Source organism: Callithrix jacchus, chromosome 22 (assembly GCF_049354715.1).
Source record: "Callithrix jacchus isolate 240 chromosome 22, calJac240_pri, whole genome shotgun sequence".
NCBI lineage: Eukaryota > Metazoa > Chordata > Mammalia > Primates > Cebidae > Callithrix > Callithrix jacchus.
Genome location: NC_133523.1, coordinates 10,767,668 through 10,786,791, shown reverse-complemented (window position 1 = coordinate 10,786,791; position 19,124 = coordinate 10,767,668). Strand labels below are relative to the sequence as shown.

The following is a 19,124-nucleotide window of genomic DNA, read 5'->3' as shown; positions in this document are numbered from 1 at the left end:
GCCACAGCGCCTGGCTCTGCCCTTCTTTTTAAGACCGAGTAATGTTCTGTGCTATGCATATACTCTGTCTTGCTTATTCATCCATCTGTCAATATACAGGAGAATTGCTTCCACATTTTCCCCATTGGTAAGTTATGCTGTTATAACCACATGTATAAATACCCATTTCAGGCCCCTCTTTCTATTCTTTTGGTTATGTTCCCAGAAGAGGATAACGGTGGATAATTTGATTTCCATTTTTCATTGTATTGATTACCTGCCACACAGTTTTCAACAGTACTTGTCACATTTTCCATTTCCACCAATAGTGTACAGGGGTCATCATCATTCCACATTGTTGCCAGCATGTTACTTTGTTGTTCTTTTTTTTGAGACGGAGTTTCGCTCCTTACCCAGGCTGGAGTGCAATGGCGCGATCTTGGCTCACTGCAACCTCCGCCTCCTGGGTTCAGGCAGTTCTCCTGCATGGTGGCATGTGCCTGTAATCCCAGCTACTCAGGAGGCTGAGGTGAGCCGAGATCGTGCCACTGCACTCCAGCCTGGGTAACAAGAGCGAAACTCCGTCTCAAAACAACAACAACAAAAAACAGGAAACAAACTTATCCACTGTCAAAAATTCTCCAACCTACAAAGGAGAACTGAGATCATGCTACATATTTGTAATCCACCAGTATACTCTACCACACTTGCTTGTAGAAAAAAACTCATTTTTTCTGCAACCAAAATGGAAGAGTTTTTTCCCTATTCTTTTCCCTGGTAGTATTTTCATGCTAAGACCCAGAATTCCATTTGAAACCACCCAATAAAGGAGCTGAGAAACTTACTACGCAGGCTATGGGAAGAAAACTAAGGATCTTTTTTATAAGAGAATATAAAACTAGACTTTTCTTCCCCTGAAACCTACCTTGTTCTGGCATGTTTTGAAATACTTGATCTTGCCCATCAATCTCTAATGATACAGTGCATTTTACACTTACACTTATTAAAAACTGAAGCACCTGGGTATGGTGGCTCACACTTGTAATCCCAGCACCTTGGGAGGCCAAGGAGGGTGATCACCTGAGGGGTTTGAGACCAGCCTGACCAACATAGTGAAACCCCATCTCTTCTAAAAATACAAAATTAGTCAGGCGTGGTGGTACATGCCTGTAATCCCAGCTACTTGGGAGGCTGTGGCAGGACAATCCTTGAACCTGGAGGTGGAGATTGCGGTGAGCTGAGATCTCGCCATTGCACTCTAGCCTGGGCAAGAGTGACACTCCATCTCAAAATAAATGAAAAAGATGGAAACGTCAGTGTTTGAATATTTTCTGCACTGAACCACAGATCCAACGTTTGTGTTACCCTCCATCAGAGGTAACATCTGCAATCAGATGTTGGTTCTCCCAGCACATGATTCTACTGATGTGAAAATAGAAACTTCAAGTTAAACTGATGTCCCACGATTTATCTACACTGCCAACAATCTCAGCACCTCAAAACATTGTGGCTTTGGAAACCACAGAGAATCATATGATGGTTGTCAAGAACAAAAGATTTGCAGAATGTTACAACAAGCTTTCAGGCTATTAAATAAAACCAATCCACAACCGTTTTTTAAAAAAATGTTGGCATGGTGTGGTGGCTCATGCCTGTAATCCCAGCACTTTGGAAGGCTGAGGTGGGTGGATCACAAGGTCAGTTCGACAATAGTCTGGACAACATAGTGAAACCCCATCTCTATTAAAAATACAAATTAGCCTGGTGTGGTGATGGGCACCTGTAATCCCAGCTACTTGGGAGGCTGAGGCAAGAGAATCGCATGATCTTGAGTCAGAGGTTGCAGTGAGCCGAGATCAGCCTGTTGCACTCTAGCCTGGCCAACAGTGCCAGAATCCTCAGGAAAAAAATAGAAAATGTTTCATTGTAGCTGACATATACCATTACATACTATAGAGGTGGGCCTGTGATGGTTATATGTATTAAACATCTACAGATGTTTTTTGTCAGAATTGTGACCAGATGTGGTACTCACTGTTCCCCAATCCTAATTTTTCCCCCCCAGGTCCTTGGGCTCTTGTCCACCAAAGAATGGGTAGGAGGCCCTGGTGTGGTGATACTATTCAAGTAAATATTGAACCCAAAGGGGTCTGCAGAAAGTGATTCATTAGGCAGAGACACAGACAGAAGGAGAAACAGAGCAAGCAAGCTCCCATGCTGTCGTGGGTGGAGATCCAGAGACGGAGTCCACACAGGTTAGGGAGAAGGGGACTTTTAACCTGGGAGGTATTCTCGCCCCATTCTAGTTGTTGTCCAGTGAGAGTTCTTTTGAACTTCCGCTGGAATAACTGATCTTTGACCTCCGATTGGCTGTTTGGCCCACAGTCCTCCCATAGCTTTTCACAGGCTTTCTAAACCAAAGAACCTCACCTGGGCAGGTTTCCTTCCCTCCAGGACAAAAGTTAGACAAAGAACTCTAGGCTCCCAAACGGAGATGTAAAAGAAGGCAGGTCAGGCATGTTGCTGGAAGTTCTTGCCTTTGAAACCACACCCTTTATAGACCTGGGAAGAGAAGTTAATACATTCCCTCAAAATAACACAACCAAACAACCACTTTTACATCATTTACAATGCATTAAACATTATAGATAACCTACAGATGATTTAAAGTGTACAGAAAGGTGTGCTTACATTCTAGGAAAATACACCATTTTATATAAAGCACGTGAGCATCTTCATATTTAGCTATTCTGATTTAGTGCTGCAGCCAACACCTTGAGAATACCAGGAAATGACAGCACTTCAGAGAAACAGAAAATACACAAGGCTTTACCACATTCTTTATTTACATTCAGTTTCTCTCCAGAGTAAGTTCTTTCATGTATGTAAAATAAACAAGGACAAACCAACCATATTCCACGTTCCTGACAGTTAGGAAGTCTATCACCGGTGTCACACTGTGTGCCTTCAAAGAATTGAGAAAGGAAAGGCCCCCATGTTCCTAACATCATTTATTTCATGTGTGATTTCAGGTATGGTTTCAGAACATAATGAAAAGTAAAAGGCTTTACTTTTTTTCTTTTTGTTTTTGAGATGGAGTCTCACTCTGTCACCAGGCTGGAGTGCCGTAGCGTGATCTCAGCTCAGTGCAACCTCTGCCACCTGGGTTCAAGCAATTCTCTGCCTCAGCCTCTTAAATAGATGGAATTACAGGCACTTGCCACCATGGCCAGTTAACTTTTAAATTTTTAGTAGAGACGGGGTTTCACCATCTTGACCAGGCTGGTCTTAACTCCTGATGTCAGGATCCACCTACCTTGGCCTCCCAAAATGTTGGGATTACAGAACTGAGATGGAGTGCTGGCCTACACTTTGTTCAAATGGAACTGAAACAACTAAAGGCTTTCCCAGATTACTTATATTCATAGGGTTGCTCTCCAGTGCGAATTCTTGCATGGTTTTGAATGGAACTGGATTGAAGAAAGGCTTTTCCACATTGCTTACATTCATAGGGTTTCTCTCCAGTGTTGAGTCCTTTCATGATACCGAAAGGAACTGAGAGAAGAAAAAGCTTTCCCACACTGCTTACATTCATAGGGTTTCTCTCCAGTGTGAATTCTTGCATGTATTCGAACATTACTGGGTAAACTGAAGCCTTTCCCACATTGCTTACACTGATAAGGTTTCTCTCCAGTGTGAATTCTTACATGTGTTTGAAAGGCACTGGACTGAATAAAGGCTTTCCCACATTGCTTACATTCATAGGGTTTCTCTCCACTGTGAATTCTTGCATGTGTTCGAATGTAACTGGAACGAGTAAAGGCTTTCCCACATTGCTTACATTCATACGGTTTCTCTCCGGTGTGAATTCTTGCATGTCGTTGAATTGAACTGGGTCGAGTAAAGGCTTTCCCACATTGCTTACATTCATATGGTTTCTCTCCGGTGTGAATTTTTGCATGCTTTCGAACAGAACTCCAACTATGAAAGGCTTTCCCACATTGCTTACATTCATACGGTTTCTCTCCCGTGTGAATTTTTGCATGTGCTCGGATATTACTGGAACGATTAAAGGCTTTCCCACACTGCTTACATTCATACAGCTTCTCCCCGGTGTGTGTTCTTTCATGTCTGTGAAAGTGGCTGAGACAATCAAAGGCTTTCCCACATTCATTACATTTATATGGCTTCTGTCCAGTATGAGATTTTTCATGTGTGAGATTTAGACTGAGAGTAACAAAGGCTTTCCCACAAATACATGTGTAAGGTCCATCTCCACTGTGCATTACCCTGTGTCTTTGAACAGTTTTGAGAGAAATGAAGGTTTTTTTCAATTCCTTACAATCATAGGCTTTCTCTCCAGTGTGAGGCTTTTCATGTGTTTGAAAGGAGTGGAGACAGCTGAAGGTTTTTACACACTGCTTACGTTTATGTGTCTTCTCTCTACGTTCCCGACACTTGGATGGTTTGTGTCCAGTGTCGGCTCCGATGCAGCAATTCAGAGATGAATGATCCGTGTTGCCTTCTGCACACACACGGCTTTCACATGGTTTTACTCCAGGAAAAGTCTTCTTGTTCATTATAGCATCTGAAATCAAGCTGAAAGTTTCTCCACATTGACCATCTTTACATTCACAGAGTCTTTCTGCCATATGATTTCTATAAGAAATAAGCACATTACAAAAACTTTGTTGAGAAATAATTTTATATTAGCATTTGATTTACATATTATACTTTATCATGAGAAATGTAGTCTTTATGCCCTGTCTGAATTGTTTGAAAGTGAGTGGACTGAATTCTCTGCAAAGGGGCTCCATTACAGCTATTACCAAAAGATTGATGGTGGTAGGTAGTTTCCTTCTTTCTTTCCTTCTCTCCTTCTCTCCCTCTCTCCCTCCCTCCCTCCCTCCCTTTTTTTTTTCCTGAAACAGTCTCTCACTCTGTTGCCCAGGTTGCAATGCAGTGGTGTGATCACACTTCACTGCAGCCTCCACCTTCCAGTCTCAGGCAAACCTCCTACCTCAGTCTCACAAGTAGCTGGGCCCATAGACATGTGTCACACCTGTCTAATTTTTCAAATTTCTTCTGGAGATGAGTTCTCACTGCATTGCCCAGTCTAGACTCAAAACACTGGGCTCAAGCGATCCTCCCATTCAGACTCCGAAAGTATAGGCATTGCAAGCATGAGTGACCACATCTGGCAACTATGGTGTTTCTTAATGCTGTTTCCAAGGCAATTATTTTGCAAGCAATGAATGTCTATGAACTACATATTTTGGGAGAAAACATTCTAAAACTTAACAAATTTGAAGTTGGGCTGCTTCACTTTGCTTGTTCTTTAAATTTCCAGTGAGCACACTGGCTCATGCCTGTAACCCTAGCATTTTGGGAGGCCAAGAAAAGAGGATGGCTTGAGTCCAGGGGTTCAAGGCTGCAGTGAGCTATCATCATGCCACTGCACTGTAGCCTGTGTGACAGAGTAAGCCGTGTCTCAAATAAATACATTCTCGTCTTAAAAAAAAAAAAGGTCGGGTGTGGTGGCTCACGCCTGTAATCCAAGCACTTTGGAAGCCAAGGTGGGCGGATCAGGAACTCCTTGAGGTCAGGAGTTCAAGACCAGCCTGACTAACATGGTGAAACCCTGTTTCAACTAAAAATACAAAAACTTTTAAAAAGAAAAAAAAAGATACATAAGTAAACAAATATAATTTCCTATCATTCTAAGACTATCTCAAGAGACACAGCTTTACATTGTAAATGCAAATTACCTTGGATTTCTCCTGGAATCTTTGCAATGATCTTCAATGTTCTCGTCTTTCCATTTTATTCCTAAAATGTGGTCCCAAAAAAATTATCATAAATTATAACAAAATTATACAAACATTTTTTTATTCTATGTTCATGGAACACTATTGCCATGCATGAGTTATTCAACAAGGTATTATTGACCCTTAAACAAAACTGGGATTGCAGGTGTGGTGGGTCATGCCTGCAATCCCAGCAGTTTGGGAGGACGAGGAGGATGGGTCGCCTCAGGTTGAGAGTTTGAAACCACCCTGACCAACATGGAGAAACCTGTCTCTACTAAAAATGCAAAAAATAAGCTGAGCATGTTAGTGAGTATCTGTAATCCCAGCTACTCAAGAGGCTGAGGCAAGAGAATCACTTGAATGCAGGAGTTGGAGGTTCCAGTGAGCTGAAATTGCACCATTACATACCACCCTTAGCAACAAGAGGGAAACTCTGTCTCAAAAAAAAAAAAAAAAAAAAAAAGTGGGGGGCTTGAATGGCACAGGTTCAGTCATATGCAGACTTTTCTCAACCTCCACTACCTGCGTGGGAACAAGACCAACCCTTCCTCCTCTTCAGGCTACTCAAAGTTTTGTTGTTTGTTTTGTTTGGAGTCTCACTCTGTAGCGCAGGCTGGAGCGCAGTGGCACGTTCTCAGCTCACTGCAACCTCCACCTCCCGGGGTCAAGCAATTCTCCTGCTTCAGCCTCCTGAGTAGCTAGGATTACAGGCATGTCCCACCATGCCTGGCTAATTTTGTATTTATACTAGAGATGGAGCTTCACCATATTGGTCAGGCTGGTCTCAAACTCCTCATCTCGTGATCCACCCACCTTGGCTCCCCAAAGTGCTGAGATTGCAGGCATCAGCCACCACGCCCAGCAAAAAGGATTCCTTTACGGTGATCCACTTAATCAATAGTCAATATGTTTTTACTTCTTTATGATTTACTTTAACATTTCTTTTCTCTAGCTTACTTTACTGTAATACCAAATATAATAAACCAAACAGGGAGGCACCGTGGTTTCTGTCTATCATCCCACCACTTAGGGATAAGTGGGGAGGACTGCTTTAGGCCAGGAGTTTGAGACCAGCCTGGGCTCACAGCAAGACCCACATCTCCAAAAAATATAATTTTAAAATCAGCCCAGCATAGTGAAACTGATCTGCAGTCATGGCTGCTCAAGAGTTTCAGGCAGGAGGATTGCTTGAGCCTAGGAGTTCGATGTTGTAGTGAGCTATGATCATGCCCCTACATTCCAGCCTTAGTCACATGAGACACTATCCTCATACATATTTACACATATACACCAATATACAAATTATGTATTATTGACTGGTTGTGTTATTGAGAAAGCTTCCAGTCAACAATAGGCTATGAACATTTTTTTTGAGACAGAGTTTTGCTCTTGTTGCCCAGGCTGAAATGCAGTGGTTCGATCTCAGCTCAATGCAAACCTTACCTCCCAGGTTATAGTGATTCTCCTGTCTCAGCCTTCTGAGTAGAAGGGATTACAGGAACCCACCATCACACTTGTCTAATTTTTTGTACTTTTAGTTGAGATGGGGTTTCATCATGTTGGCCAGGCTGGTCTCAAACTCCTGACGTCAGGTGATCCCCCGCCTGGACATCCCAAAGTGCTGGGATTACAGGCGTAAGCCACTGCACCTGGACAATATTTAACTCGTTATATGGTCAAAAGTTAAAGCCAGACCATCTACTATGCAGAGGTTAACATGCACTTTGTTCAAGGGTCTATTGTATTGCTTCTGTTTTGAGATGAGGTCTCACTCTGTAGTCCAGGCAGGAGTGCAGTGGCACGATCTTGGGTCACCGCAATGTCCACCTCCTGGGTTCAAGCCATTCTCCTGCCTCATCCTCCAGAGTAGCTCAGACTAAAGGCGTGCACTAGCACGCCTGGCTAATTTTTGTATTTGCAGTAGAGAAGGGTTTCATCATGTTGGCCATGTTGGTCTCGATCTCCTGACCTCAAGTGTTCCACCCACCCTGGCCTCCCAAAGTGCTAAGATTGCAGGTGTGAGCCACCGCACCTGGCCAGTCTACTGTATTCCCTACCATGTTCCACATCACTGAACAGTGTAGATGACTAAGAAACACTTGTTCTCTATTTAACTCAGGAAGAAATGATGCCATCCTTACCTAGAGACTTCAGGTTCCTGATGGTTTCCTGCATCACATCTCTGTAGAGATTCTTTTGGGAAGGATCCAGCAGAGGCCACTCATCCTGGGTAAACCTCACAGCCACATCCTCAAAGGTCACTGAGTCCTGAAACATCCCCCAGGGAAGAGGAGGAAGGTTAAGACCGACAGTGCCAGGAAATCTACACTTAAGAAGAAGTTCACACAATGCTATAGACTCCACAAATTTATTCAATGACTTAGTCATGATACCCTTGTCCTCTGTCTATACTCATTTTCTCCAACATTACAATTCTGATGCTACAACTCAACATATTCAGTACAGTATCAACCAAGATGAACAAGCCTCTCATTCACTATTTCAGAAAGTGAGATATGCTGCCCGGATCACCTCTAATGTCTCTCTGTATTCATACTATGTCTGTGTCTGTACTAATTCGTGTATGAGACACAATATTAGCCAGGGGAGGTGGTTCAGGCCTGTAATCCCAGCATTTTGGGAGGCTGTGAAGTGCATCATGAGGTCAAGAGATAAAGACCACACCAGGCGTGGTGGCTCAAGCCTGTAATCCCAGCACTTTGGGAGGCCAAGGCTGGTGGATCACGAAGTCAAGAGATCGAGACCATCCTGGTCAACAAGGTGAAACCCCATCTCTACTAAAAATACAAAAAAAATTAGCTGGGCATGGTGGTGCGCGCCTGTAGTCCCAGCTATTCGGGAGGCTGAGGCAGGAGAATTGCTTGAACCCAGAAGGCGGAGGTTGCAGTGAGCCGAGATCATGCCATTGCACTCCAGCCTGGGTAACAACAGCAAAACTGTCTCAAAAAAGAAAAAAAAAAAAAAAAAAAAAATGAGAGAGAGCGAACATCTGGAAGCTGGTAACTGCGTTTTGCTGATTAAATTTAATGAAGTATAACAAAAGGCTAATGAAATGTATTTTCATCATCCTAAAGGAAAAATTTTAAATATTTTATTAGGTAACATAAATAAGAATGAAAGATGGGGAAATATTGTACACATTCTTCTAAAGAACTGCATGTCGGCTGGGGACAATGGCTCACACCTATAATCCCAGCACTTTGGGAGGCTGAGGTGGGTGGATCACCTGAGGTCAGGAGGTTGAGACGACCCTGACCAATATGGTGAACCCCGATTCTACTAAAAATACAAAAATTAGGCATGGTGGCACACGCCTGTTGTTCCAGGTACTTGGGAAGCTGAGGCAGGAGAATTGCTTGAACCCAGGAGATGGAGGTTGCAGTGAGCCAAGATCATGCCACTGCACTCCAGCCTTGGTGACAGAGCAACACTTTGTCTTCAAACAAAAATAACTGCGTGTCACCAAGGTGTCGTTTCTGATGAATATTTATAAAATTCCCTAAATCATTAAAACAGACCTCTTAGTAATCGATAAAAGCTACTTAAACAAAACTAACAAAGGTAACAAATGTCTAAAAATGTTAAAAATCTTCTAAACCAGAAAGTGACAGTTTACCTAACGTACATGAACTATAATATTTATTTTATTTGCAAATATCTTTGTATACTCCAATTTCTCCTGGGACTAAGAAAAGTCCGAAATAAGGCTCTCTTTTCTGTTTCAACTACACTGAAACCTAACTGGGGTCAATAATTAGCAGGGACTACATAAAAATGTTGTCAGTGGGCCAAGCACGGTGGCTCACGCCTGTAATCCCAGCACTCTGGGAGGCGGAGGCAGGTGGAACATGAGGTCAGGAGTTCAAGACCAGCATGGCCAAGATGGTGAAACCTGTCTCTACTAACAATACAAAAATTAGCCAGGCATGTGATGTGCACTTGTAATCCTAGCTACTTGGAAGGCTCAGAGAATTGCTTGAACCCAGGGGGTGGATGTTGTAGTGAGTAATATTCTCACGTTAACAACAGTTAAGTCTTGGAATCCATGAGCACAGGATATCTTTATTTATGTCTTCCATAATTTGTTTTCACGAGATGGAGTCTTGCTCTCTCACCAGCCTGGAGTGCAGTGGTGTGATCTCACCTCACTGCAACCTCCATCTCCTGGGTTCAAGCGCGTTTTTTGCCTCAGCCTCCTGAGTAGCTGGGACTACAGGCGCACACCATCATGCTCACTTTTGTATTTTTAGTACAGGTGGGATTTCACCATGTTGGTCAGGATGATCTCAATGTCTTGACCTCGTGATCCACCCATGTTGGCCTCCCAAAGTGGTGGGATTATAGGCGTGAGCCACCTCCCGGTCAGAACTGAGTTTTTTAAAGAGTATTCTTAAACAGTCAAATAAAGGGACAAACAAATTCCTCATTCTGTTCTTTCTGTCTGACCTAGTATATAAACGTGTCTTCAAAATAATAGTCTTAACACTGCATTGAGAGGTTATAGATTTTAATAGGTCATAGGAATGACAAGAATGTTATATGGAATGGAACACACATATCTAGAACACTGTGTAACATACGAGGAGTACCCTCAGAACCAGTGCAGTGTTCCTTGAAACTAAAGGTTCATTAGTTGTAAGTGTATACTACAACTCTAGGGAATTCCCTGATAAAATTGAATAAATGAGTAGGTTGATATGCTAATAGAGGGAAAATAGAATCACATAGAATAGTCAATTACAACTACAGAAGGTGGCAGGATGCCAAGGCTCACACCTGTAATCTCAGCACTTTGAGAGGCCAAAGTGGGTGGATCACTTGATGTCAGGAGTTCAAGACCAGCCTGGTCAACATGGTTAAACCCCATCTCTACTAAAAATACAAAAATTAGCCATGCATGCTGGCATATGCCTATAATGCCAGCTACTTGCAAGACTGAAGGATAAGAATCCTTTACCAGGAGGAGGTAAAGGTTTCATTGAGATGAGATCACACTACTACACTCCAGGCTGGGCAACAGAGCGAGCCTCTGTCTCAAAGAACAAAGGAGTGAACAAAAACTACACAAGGTAGAAAAAGAGAAAGTTTGAAAAACAGATGGAAAGTACAACAAACAGAGAACAATTACAATATATACATATTAATACAACGATATCAATTACCACTTTAAATATTATTCATATACACAAAAAAGAGACTGACACAGTAAAGAAACGAGGGTCAGTAATGTGTAAAAGAAAATCATTTCAAACAGAAAGATATGGACAGATTACATAAAAAGGTATGCAAAAGGTAAGTCGTTCTAACACTAATCAAAAGAAACGTGCAAGTGTTGTGATGTCTGACCACACTGTGGACAGCATGGCGACTCCCACGGATGGCATGTACACCCCTGTAGTGCTTTCTGGAATTAGAAACCTGAAATGGCTGTAAAATCCTCAAAGGAGGAAGAAATGTTTAACCTCTGTGGCGCCCCCTTAACTCTGGGACAGTCTCTATTGCTTCTTAAACCGGCCTCAATTTACAAGGCCATTGGACTTTCTAAGGAAAGTTGGCCAACCTCCTGACTCCACACACTAGGATCCTCCCCCCCAGCTTGCAAGAAAACACCAACTGTAACTTCTATAACTTTCCACTGCCCACCCCAAACCTAGAAAACCAACTCTTATTTCACGGCCCTCGGCTGACACCACTTTTGGCCTCAGCCCACCTGCACCCAGGCAAATAAGCAGCCATGTTTCTCACGCAAAGCCTTTTTGGGGGTCTCTTCATTCAGGGTACCCGTTTTAACATCTGGTGCCAAAACCTGGGACGGGGTACTCCCTCAGGGAGACCAGTCCCCTGTCCCTGCTCCCCCTCTGGAAAGAGACCCACCTGAGGCCTCGACAGCTCTCTTCTCACCTTAAGAAAGGATAAATCTCCCCTCTTTCTCTCTTTTCCTTCAAATCCCAAGGAGACAAGTCTCTCCCTCTTTCTCTTTTTCTTGAAATATTTCTCCTTGTGGTAGAGATAAAGACACACTCTTTATCTGTGTAGAGCCAGAGAAGACAAGTGTCTTCCCTTGGTGTCTGGTCAATCGTGGGGACTCCTGCCTTGCTAACTCACCCATGTTACAGCCCAGGAACCAGTCAGGGCTGCCTACTCAAAACTCCGGTGGCTGCTCGCTCCTTCTCTTCATCTCTACTCTACTCCTTTCCTTAAAACTTAACCTCCTTCGCTATGGGCAACACTCGGCCCTCTACTCCTCAATCCTAAACTCTAGCCAGCTTTCTACAAAACCTAAAACCTGATCTGAAGCCTAAAGGCCTCAATCCAAATGACCAAAACACGGCACTTTCTATTCCTGTTTTCGGTGAGACCTAGACAATTTTGTCCACAAATGGGAAAATGGTCTAAGGCACCAGACGTCCATATATTTTTTTTTACATTCTTATCCCCCCCGATAGCTGCTCCTTCTCTCCCTTGCGTCCACCCCTCCTGCCTCCACCAGAAACCAAGGATCTTCCTTGTCTATTGACACTTCTGACCTTTCTCCTCCCCACCTGTCTGACCCAGGCCCCAATTCAGGCCCAACCCCACCCCCAGAGCCTCCCTCCTCTTCCTCTGTCTACAACCCACCCCCTCATGCTCCTCCTGTCACCTCCCCAAGTCATCGTGACCCAGCTTACAGTTTAGTCCTGAGCCTAACTCCTCTATCCCTGCCCAACAATTCCCCCCTTGAGACGCGGCTGAAACCAAAGGCATAGTAAGGGTGCATGTTCCTTTTTCTTTATCCAACCTTTTCCAAATCAGCCAACGCCTAAGCTCCTTTTCATCAGATCCTCCAATACTTAATGCAGTCCTACAATCTCACCTGGAGTGACTTAAATGTCATCCTTACTTCTATTCTCACCAGTGAAGAATGAAGAATGCTTAATATGCACTTGATTACCCAATGTGTCCGGATATTAGGAAAAAAACTTCAACAACTAGCATCTGGCCCTCACACCCCACAACAGGAATGAATCAACCTCACCTGTAAGGTGTTTAATAACCAAGACGAGGCTGCCAAGCAGTAGTTTATCTCAGAATTACAAATGCTTGCTTCCACTGTAAGAAAGACCCCAGCCACTCCTTCAGCTCACAGAAGTTTCACACCAGCAAATCCACAGCATCCAGGCTTCTCTTCAGGACCTCCTCCCCCAAAGCCTTGCTTCAGGTGCTGAAAACCAGGCCACTGGGCCAAAGAATGCCCACAGCCCGAGATTCCTCAGACGCTGCAGTCCCGACTGTGTGGGACTCCACTGGAGGCTGCACTGCCCAACTGAAACCACCATCTCTAAGGCTCCACGACCCCAACCCCAGAGCCCTCAGGCTGACTCTTTCCCTGATCTCCTCGGCTTGGCGGCTGAAGACTGACACTGCCCAAACATCTCAGGGGGCCCCTGGAAAATCATGGACGCCGAGCTTCAGGTAACTCCTAACGGTGAAGGGTAAGTCCATCCACTTCTTAATCAACACGAGGCCACCCACTCCACGCTGCCTTCTTTTCAAGGACCTGTCTCCTTGGCCTCTGTAACTGCTGTGGGAATTAATGGTAAGGCCTCTGGGCCTCTCAAAACTCCCCAAGCTTGATGTCAATTAGGCCAGCACTCCTTTCTACATTATTTCCTAATCATTCCCACTTGTCCAGTTCCCTTGTTTAAACCGAGATATCCTAGCAAAACTCTCTGCCTCCTTAACTATTCCTTGGCTACAGCCACAGCTCATTGCCGTCCTCCTCTGCGAACCCGTGCCTCCCTCAATAGCTCCCCTTAAGTCCCCCTACCTTAATCCTAGGGTGCGGGACACCACCTATTCATCCATAGCTACAAGTCACTCACCCCTCATCATCTTCTTAAAACCTAACCACCATTATCCTGCCCAGTGCCAGTACCCCAACCCTTAACACCCTTTAAAAGACTTAAAAAGCCCACTGGGCATGGTGGGTCAGGCCTCTAATCCCAGCACTTTGGGAGGCCGAGGCAGGTGGATCACCCGAGGTCAGGAATTCAAGACTAGCCTGGCCAACGTGGTAAAATCCTGTCTCTATTAAAAATATAAAAATTAGCCAGGCGCAGTGGTGTGCACCTATAGTCCCAGCTACTCAGGAGGCTGAGGCTGGAGAATTGCTTGTACCCAGGAGGTAGAGATTACAGTGACCTGAAATCCCGGCACTGCACTCCAGCCTGGGTGAAAAGGTGAGACTCCATATCAAAAAACCAAACAACAAAAAAAAAAACAAACAAAAAAGGTCCCAAAGCTTGCTTGTTATCACCCGTGTATTATAACATGGCCTTTTAAAAACTTTATTTTAGATATTTTTATTTCTCCAAATTTATTTATCAGGAGTGAATGAAATAAAGAATATAATTGAGTCCCATTATCATCATCATGGAAATGTTTTTTTTTTTGAGACAGAGTTTCGCTCTTGTTACCCAGGCTGGAGTACAATGGCGCGATCTCGGGTCACCGCAACCTCCGCCTCCTGGGTTCAGTCAATTCTCCTGCCTCAGCCTCCCAAGTAGCTGGGACTACAGGAGCGCACCACCATGCCCAGCTAATTTTTTTGTATTTTTAGTAGGGACGGGGTTTCATCTTGTTGACCAGGACGGTCTCAATCTCTTGACCTCATGATCCACCCGCCTCGGCCTCCCAAAGTGCTGGGATTATAGGCGTGAGCCACCGCACCCGGCCAGAAATGGCTTTAAGAGAAAACTGGTCAGATGAATATTACTGCTTCCCGTTATGAACCAGCAAATAATTGCCACTGATAAACTGACAGCTAGGAGTCTGTCAAGAATGCTCAAGGTATGTTACATAATACAACATGCCTGTTCACAGGGGGAAAATCCCTAGGAAATAACTTATGTGTACTTCTTGATTTCATCATACAAGACAAGCACAGACGCACCACCCATGCCTCGGAGAACACTGGACCATGCACACTTGAAAAAGCTGTGGCTCCTTTATCGTGAGCAGTCTTCCTCCAGCACTCAAGCGTGCCTGTGTACATGTCTGTTCCTTTGCACCCTGCTGCATCACCTTGCGGTGGTGAAGTGTCAAATAAATAGTAAGTCAATCCAGCAACGGCAGTGACAGTCTGTGCGATCATCCAGCGGATGACAATGTGCGTGTTCTTGGGATCCCGGAGCATTCCCTTTGCAGTGTCATAGATACCGAAGTAGGCAGCTTGGAAGATGGTAATACCCTGCACAGACACGTTAAAGTCTTGATACAGGTCCTTAATCCCATCAGGTTTGTAGATCTTAACCAGGCAGTCGCTGAGGCCTAGAATTCACTTTCAGCTCTAGCTTTACCCACATTTGCTGCTAGTCAGGTACGGGCAAAATCAAGAGGGTACACAAAACACAAGGATGTGGCCCCAGAAGCACCGCCTGATGCCAGATTCCCTGCAAAGTCGCGCCAAAACTGGGTCCTCTTGTCCACACCACCCAGTTAGATCTGCTTGTATTTATCTTTGAAGTTGAAGTTAAGAGCCTGGGTGGGGAGGTATGTGATGACATTGGCAGGTTACTGCACCAGAAGGACACGACTCCCTGCTCCTTGGGAATGCGGGCCATGCAGTCTATTGCTTATCTGCGCTGATCAGCTTGCTGGCATGCTGCACCTGCAGCCGCAGCTTGACTAGCTCGATGGGTGCTACCACCGTCCTGGAGATGGCTGCGGCCACTCCACTTGCCAGGAAGTCCTTGGGGAAGGACACAGTGGCATCTGTCATGTTGAAAGAGGAGGCAGGCTGCTCCAGGACGGGACTGGGCTGGGAACTGGCTTTGACCCCAGGGCTGTGGGGCTTTAATAACATGGCCTTTTAATTCACCCTCCTATCTTCCATACCCTCTTCCACAACTCACTATTCTATTTTTAACCTCAAAAACACTTTTTTCTTTTTTTCCAGACCTCCTAGGAACATAAAAACACTTTTTTTCTAAATCCCAAATTTCTTCCCCATCTGTTATAATCCTTTACCAGCTTACACACACTCTCCCTGCCAACCATATCCAGTTCATTTCCCAAACCCCAACCCTGTCCACTAAACAACAGCCTCTCTTCTTCCTAGGTGTATACAATACTTTCGCCTGTGGATACAATGTTTTGCCCTCCTAAACAAACCACTTTATAAACTTATAAAAGGCAACCTATCTGACCCCAGAGGCCAAAAATCCTTCCCCCATTCTTCCTTCCCTTCTCTAAAAAAGACCTTAGAGACCCCTTTAGCGCTCCCCAAATCCTCTCAACCCTTCTCTTTCTACATAGCAGAAATAAAAGGCTGTGCCATTATAATTCTTACAAGAGCCAGGCCCACGGCCTGTGGCCATTTTATCCAGGCAACTTACCCTCAGTCCTGGGCTGGTTCTCATCCCTGTTCTCGGCCTGATACTCTTAGAATCCCTTAAAAATCAGAGGCTAGTCCTCTTCCCCTCCCTTAAAAAAAAAAAAATCACAGGCTATGCCCCACTTACCCTCTGTATCTCCCACAACCTCCAAAGCGTAGTTTCCTCTTCACACCTCACACAGTTAGTTACTTTCAGCCACTGGCCTTCTCCAGCTTTCTGCAATCACCCCTGCTACTTAAAACACACCTCAGAATGTCTCTGATTCAATTACTTGCTGTTTAACTGTGCTCAAGTTCACTGTACTAATTTACTTTTACACACCCTGCTTTTGTTCAGTTGCCAATTTACACTTTTCCTCCAGGCAGTTACAGCTGATATTTCACTCTTAATCTCACTCCCATTCTCTGCTCATACCCAAACTTGTTAATGAAAGTGAGTGGTTACTTATAGATACCACACTTCCTCATACACCATGAAAACAGAATCTGCCCTCCACACGGTTACCCTAACCTGTAACAGCTGCAGCCCTTGGGGGCTCCCCCGGCATTTGGGTCCAAACCTCAACACCCACAGAATACTTTCTCATCTTTACACTTGCAGTTATGTTGAAGCCAAGGACTTTTTTCCTCTGTGGTTCTTCTTACATCTGCCTTCCTACCAACTGCACAGGCACTTGTACCCTAGTTTTCCTTACTCCCAAAATTCAGTTCACCAATATGAAAGCCTTCCTGTTCCCCTAGTGATCCCAACAAGACACAAGCGGGTCATTCCATTAATGCCCTTACTAGCAGAGTTAGGAATTACTACTGCACTCGGCACCAGGTATAAGCAGGTCTGACCACCTCAGTCGTCAGCTTCCATAGCTTCTGTAATGTTTTCCGATTAATCTCTTAATTCGCAAAAAATCGTATATAAGCAACAGCTAATCAGTCAATACGATAAATGGTCCTCCTAACAACCCCACAATATCACCCCTTGCCCCGAGATCTCCCAGCAGTCTAAATTCTTTCCCATGTTTAGGTTTCCAGGCCACCCCCAATCCCATTTGAAGAAACACTGCCCCATCAACCTCTGTGCCGGCCTTCCTAATATTACACTGCCCTCCACTCTTCATTTCTTTTTTTCTTTACTTTACTAATATAAAAAGACAGGAATGTACCGTGGACAGCAGGGCACCCCCATGATCCGCACATACAACTCTAGAGGGCCTTCCGGAATTAGAAAACCTGAAATGGCTGTAAGATTGTAGAAAGAAGAAGAAATTATCAACCCCAGCGGCGGCTACTTAACTTTAAGACTTTCTCCATTGTTTCTCATTCCGGCCTCCATTGACAAGGCCACTGGACTTTGTAACTGACTTTGACCAACCTCCTTATGCCACACCCTACGACCCCTCCCAGCCTGCAAAAAACAGCCAACTGTAACTTCTGTAATTTTCCACTGCCCACCCCAAACCTATGCACCCAGGTGAATAAACAGCCATGCTGCTCACAGAAAGCCTGTCTGGGGTCTCTTCATTCAGAGCGCGCGTTCTAACAATAGTTATATGAAATCCAGACAAATCACATTTTAGATCAATGAAAATGCAAAGGAATTTTCCTAATTGCTTTTTTTTTTTTTGACGAAGTCTCCTTCAGTCGCCCAGGCTGGAGTGCAATGGCGCGAATTCGTGTGTTTGAAACAAAGCCTGGGGGATGAAGAGTTGACATTGTTGTGGTCAACGGAAGACAGGAGGTCCGCTGTGTAAATCCGGAAATCCAGAGATTTGCCGGCAGTCCTAGAAGCTAGGCCGGGGATTACAGTCGCGGATTTGCGTCCCTGCTTCGCATATATCTCGAAATCTCAGGAAAAACCCGAGGCCCCTGGAGACAAAGAAGCAACTGAAGACCCCACAGAACGCTGCTCCTCCCACACGAACCCCACACTTGAGGCAGACTCCCCCAGTGACCCTCCCATAGACCCACACAATCTGGGGAGATGCGGGGCTGCGGGCAAGGAGCTGCCCAGAAAGGGCTCCAGGGCAGGGGCCGCAGTCGCCGCGAGGATGGGACAGGACGCCCGAGGTCCAGGCTGCTAGCCCAGCCCCACCTTGCGGCCGAGGAAACCGAGGGCTGAGCTGCGTCAGGGGACGGGAGTCCCAGACCACGGAGACAACGGCGGGGAGATCTGGTTCCCACCACGGCGGGTTCCAACCAGGCGTACCGTGTCAGGACCTCTGGCCTTGAACACTCACCATTTCCCAGCTTTTGCGGTATCCTGGTTCCTCCTTCCACCTCCTGCTGCCAGTCCTGGCCCCGGAGCAACCGAGCACAGAGCGAAGAAAAGGGTGTGAAAAGAATCGGCGGGATTTTTAAATCTCGCAACCTCCTCCAGGCAAGGCGCCTGATGGACACTTCTCACGACCCCGCCCGGTGGCTCTGATTGGATACTGCCTAAGATCCCGCCCCCTGGGCCCTGAGTGACAGCAGAAGTGATCTCCCAGTGCTCACCACCCCGACGGAGACCGTGATTGGATAGTGCCCCAGGTCCGGCCCCCTGGGCAGCGAGGGACAGAAGTAGTGATCTTCCAGTGTTGAGAGGAACCGGCTAAACAGGTTCCAGACCTGGGGAGAAGGTGGAAGGTTGGCGGTGGTTCCGCCCTCGGCAGGGACCTGACCCCTCCCAGGGAATACTTGCATTTAAGAAGAATTCCCTGCCAGTAGTGTGCGGGCCCTTCCTGCTTCTTCCTCCAGGACTGGGGGGTCACAACTGTGTGCAGGGAATCCCAGACTCACTGTCCAGTGGAGCCTTCCCCTGGCTTCAGAGCAGGATGGGAGTGAACGCCAAAAAGACCACACTGCAGCAGGAGGGGGCTCTGGTGTCCTCCAGGTATCAGGAATGTGGAATGAGGCTGCTGGCTGCATGGCCAAGCCTTTCTCCCATTGTTTCGGGAATTAGC

The 19,124-nt window shown here is 45.4% G+C and overlaps 1 protein-coding gene across 1 annotated transcript; it reads right to left on the bottom strand.

The window, feature by feature from the left end:
- Positions 1 to 2,797: 2,797 nt before the first annotated feature.
- On the bottom strand, positions 2,798 to 16,299 carry LOC100409595 (uncharacterized). The gene is given in 7 exon segments (XM_078360621.1): positions 2,798 to 4,638; positions 5,748 to 5,808; positions 7,931 to 8,057; positions 14,743 to 15,122; positions 15,125 to 15,361; positions 15,364 to 15,420; positions 15,423 to 16,299. Coding segments are annotated over 7 exon segments (2,247 nt in total). The 5' UTR covers positions 15,655 to 16,299; the 3' UTR covers positions 2,798 to 3,485.
- Positions 16,300 to 19,124: the final 2,825 nt, after the last annotated feature.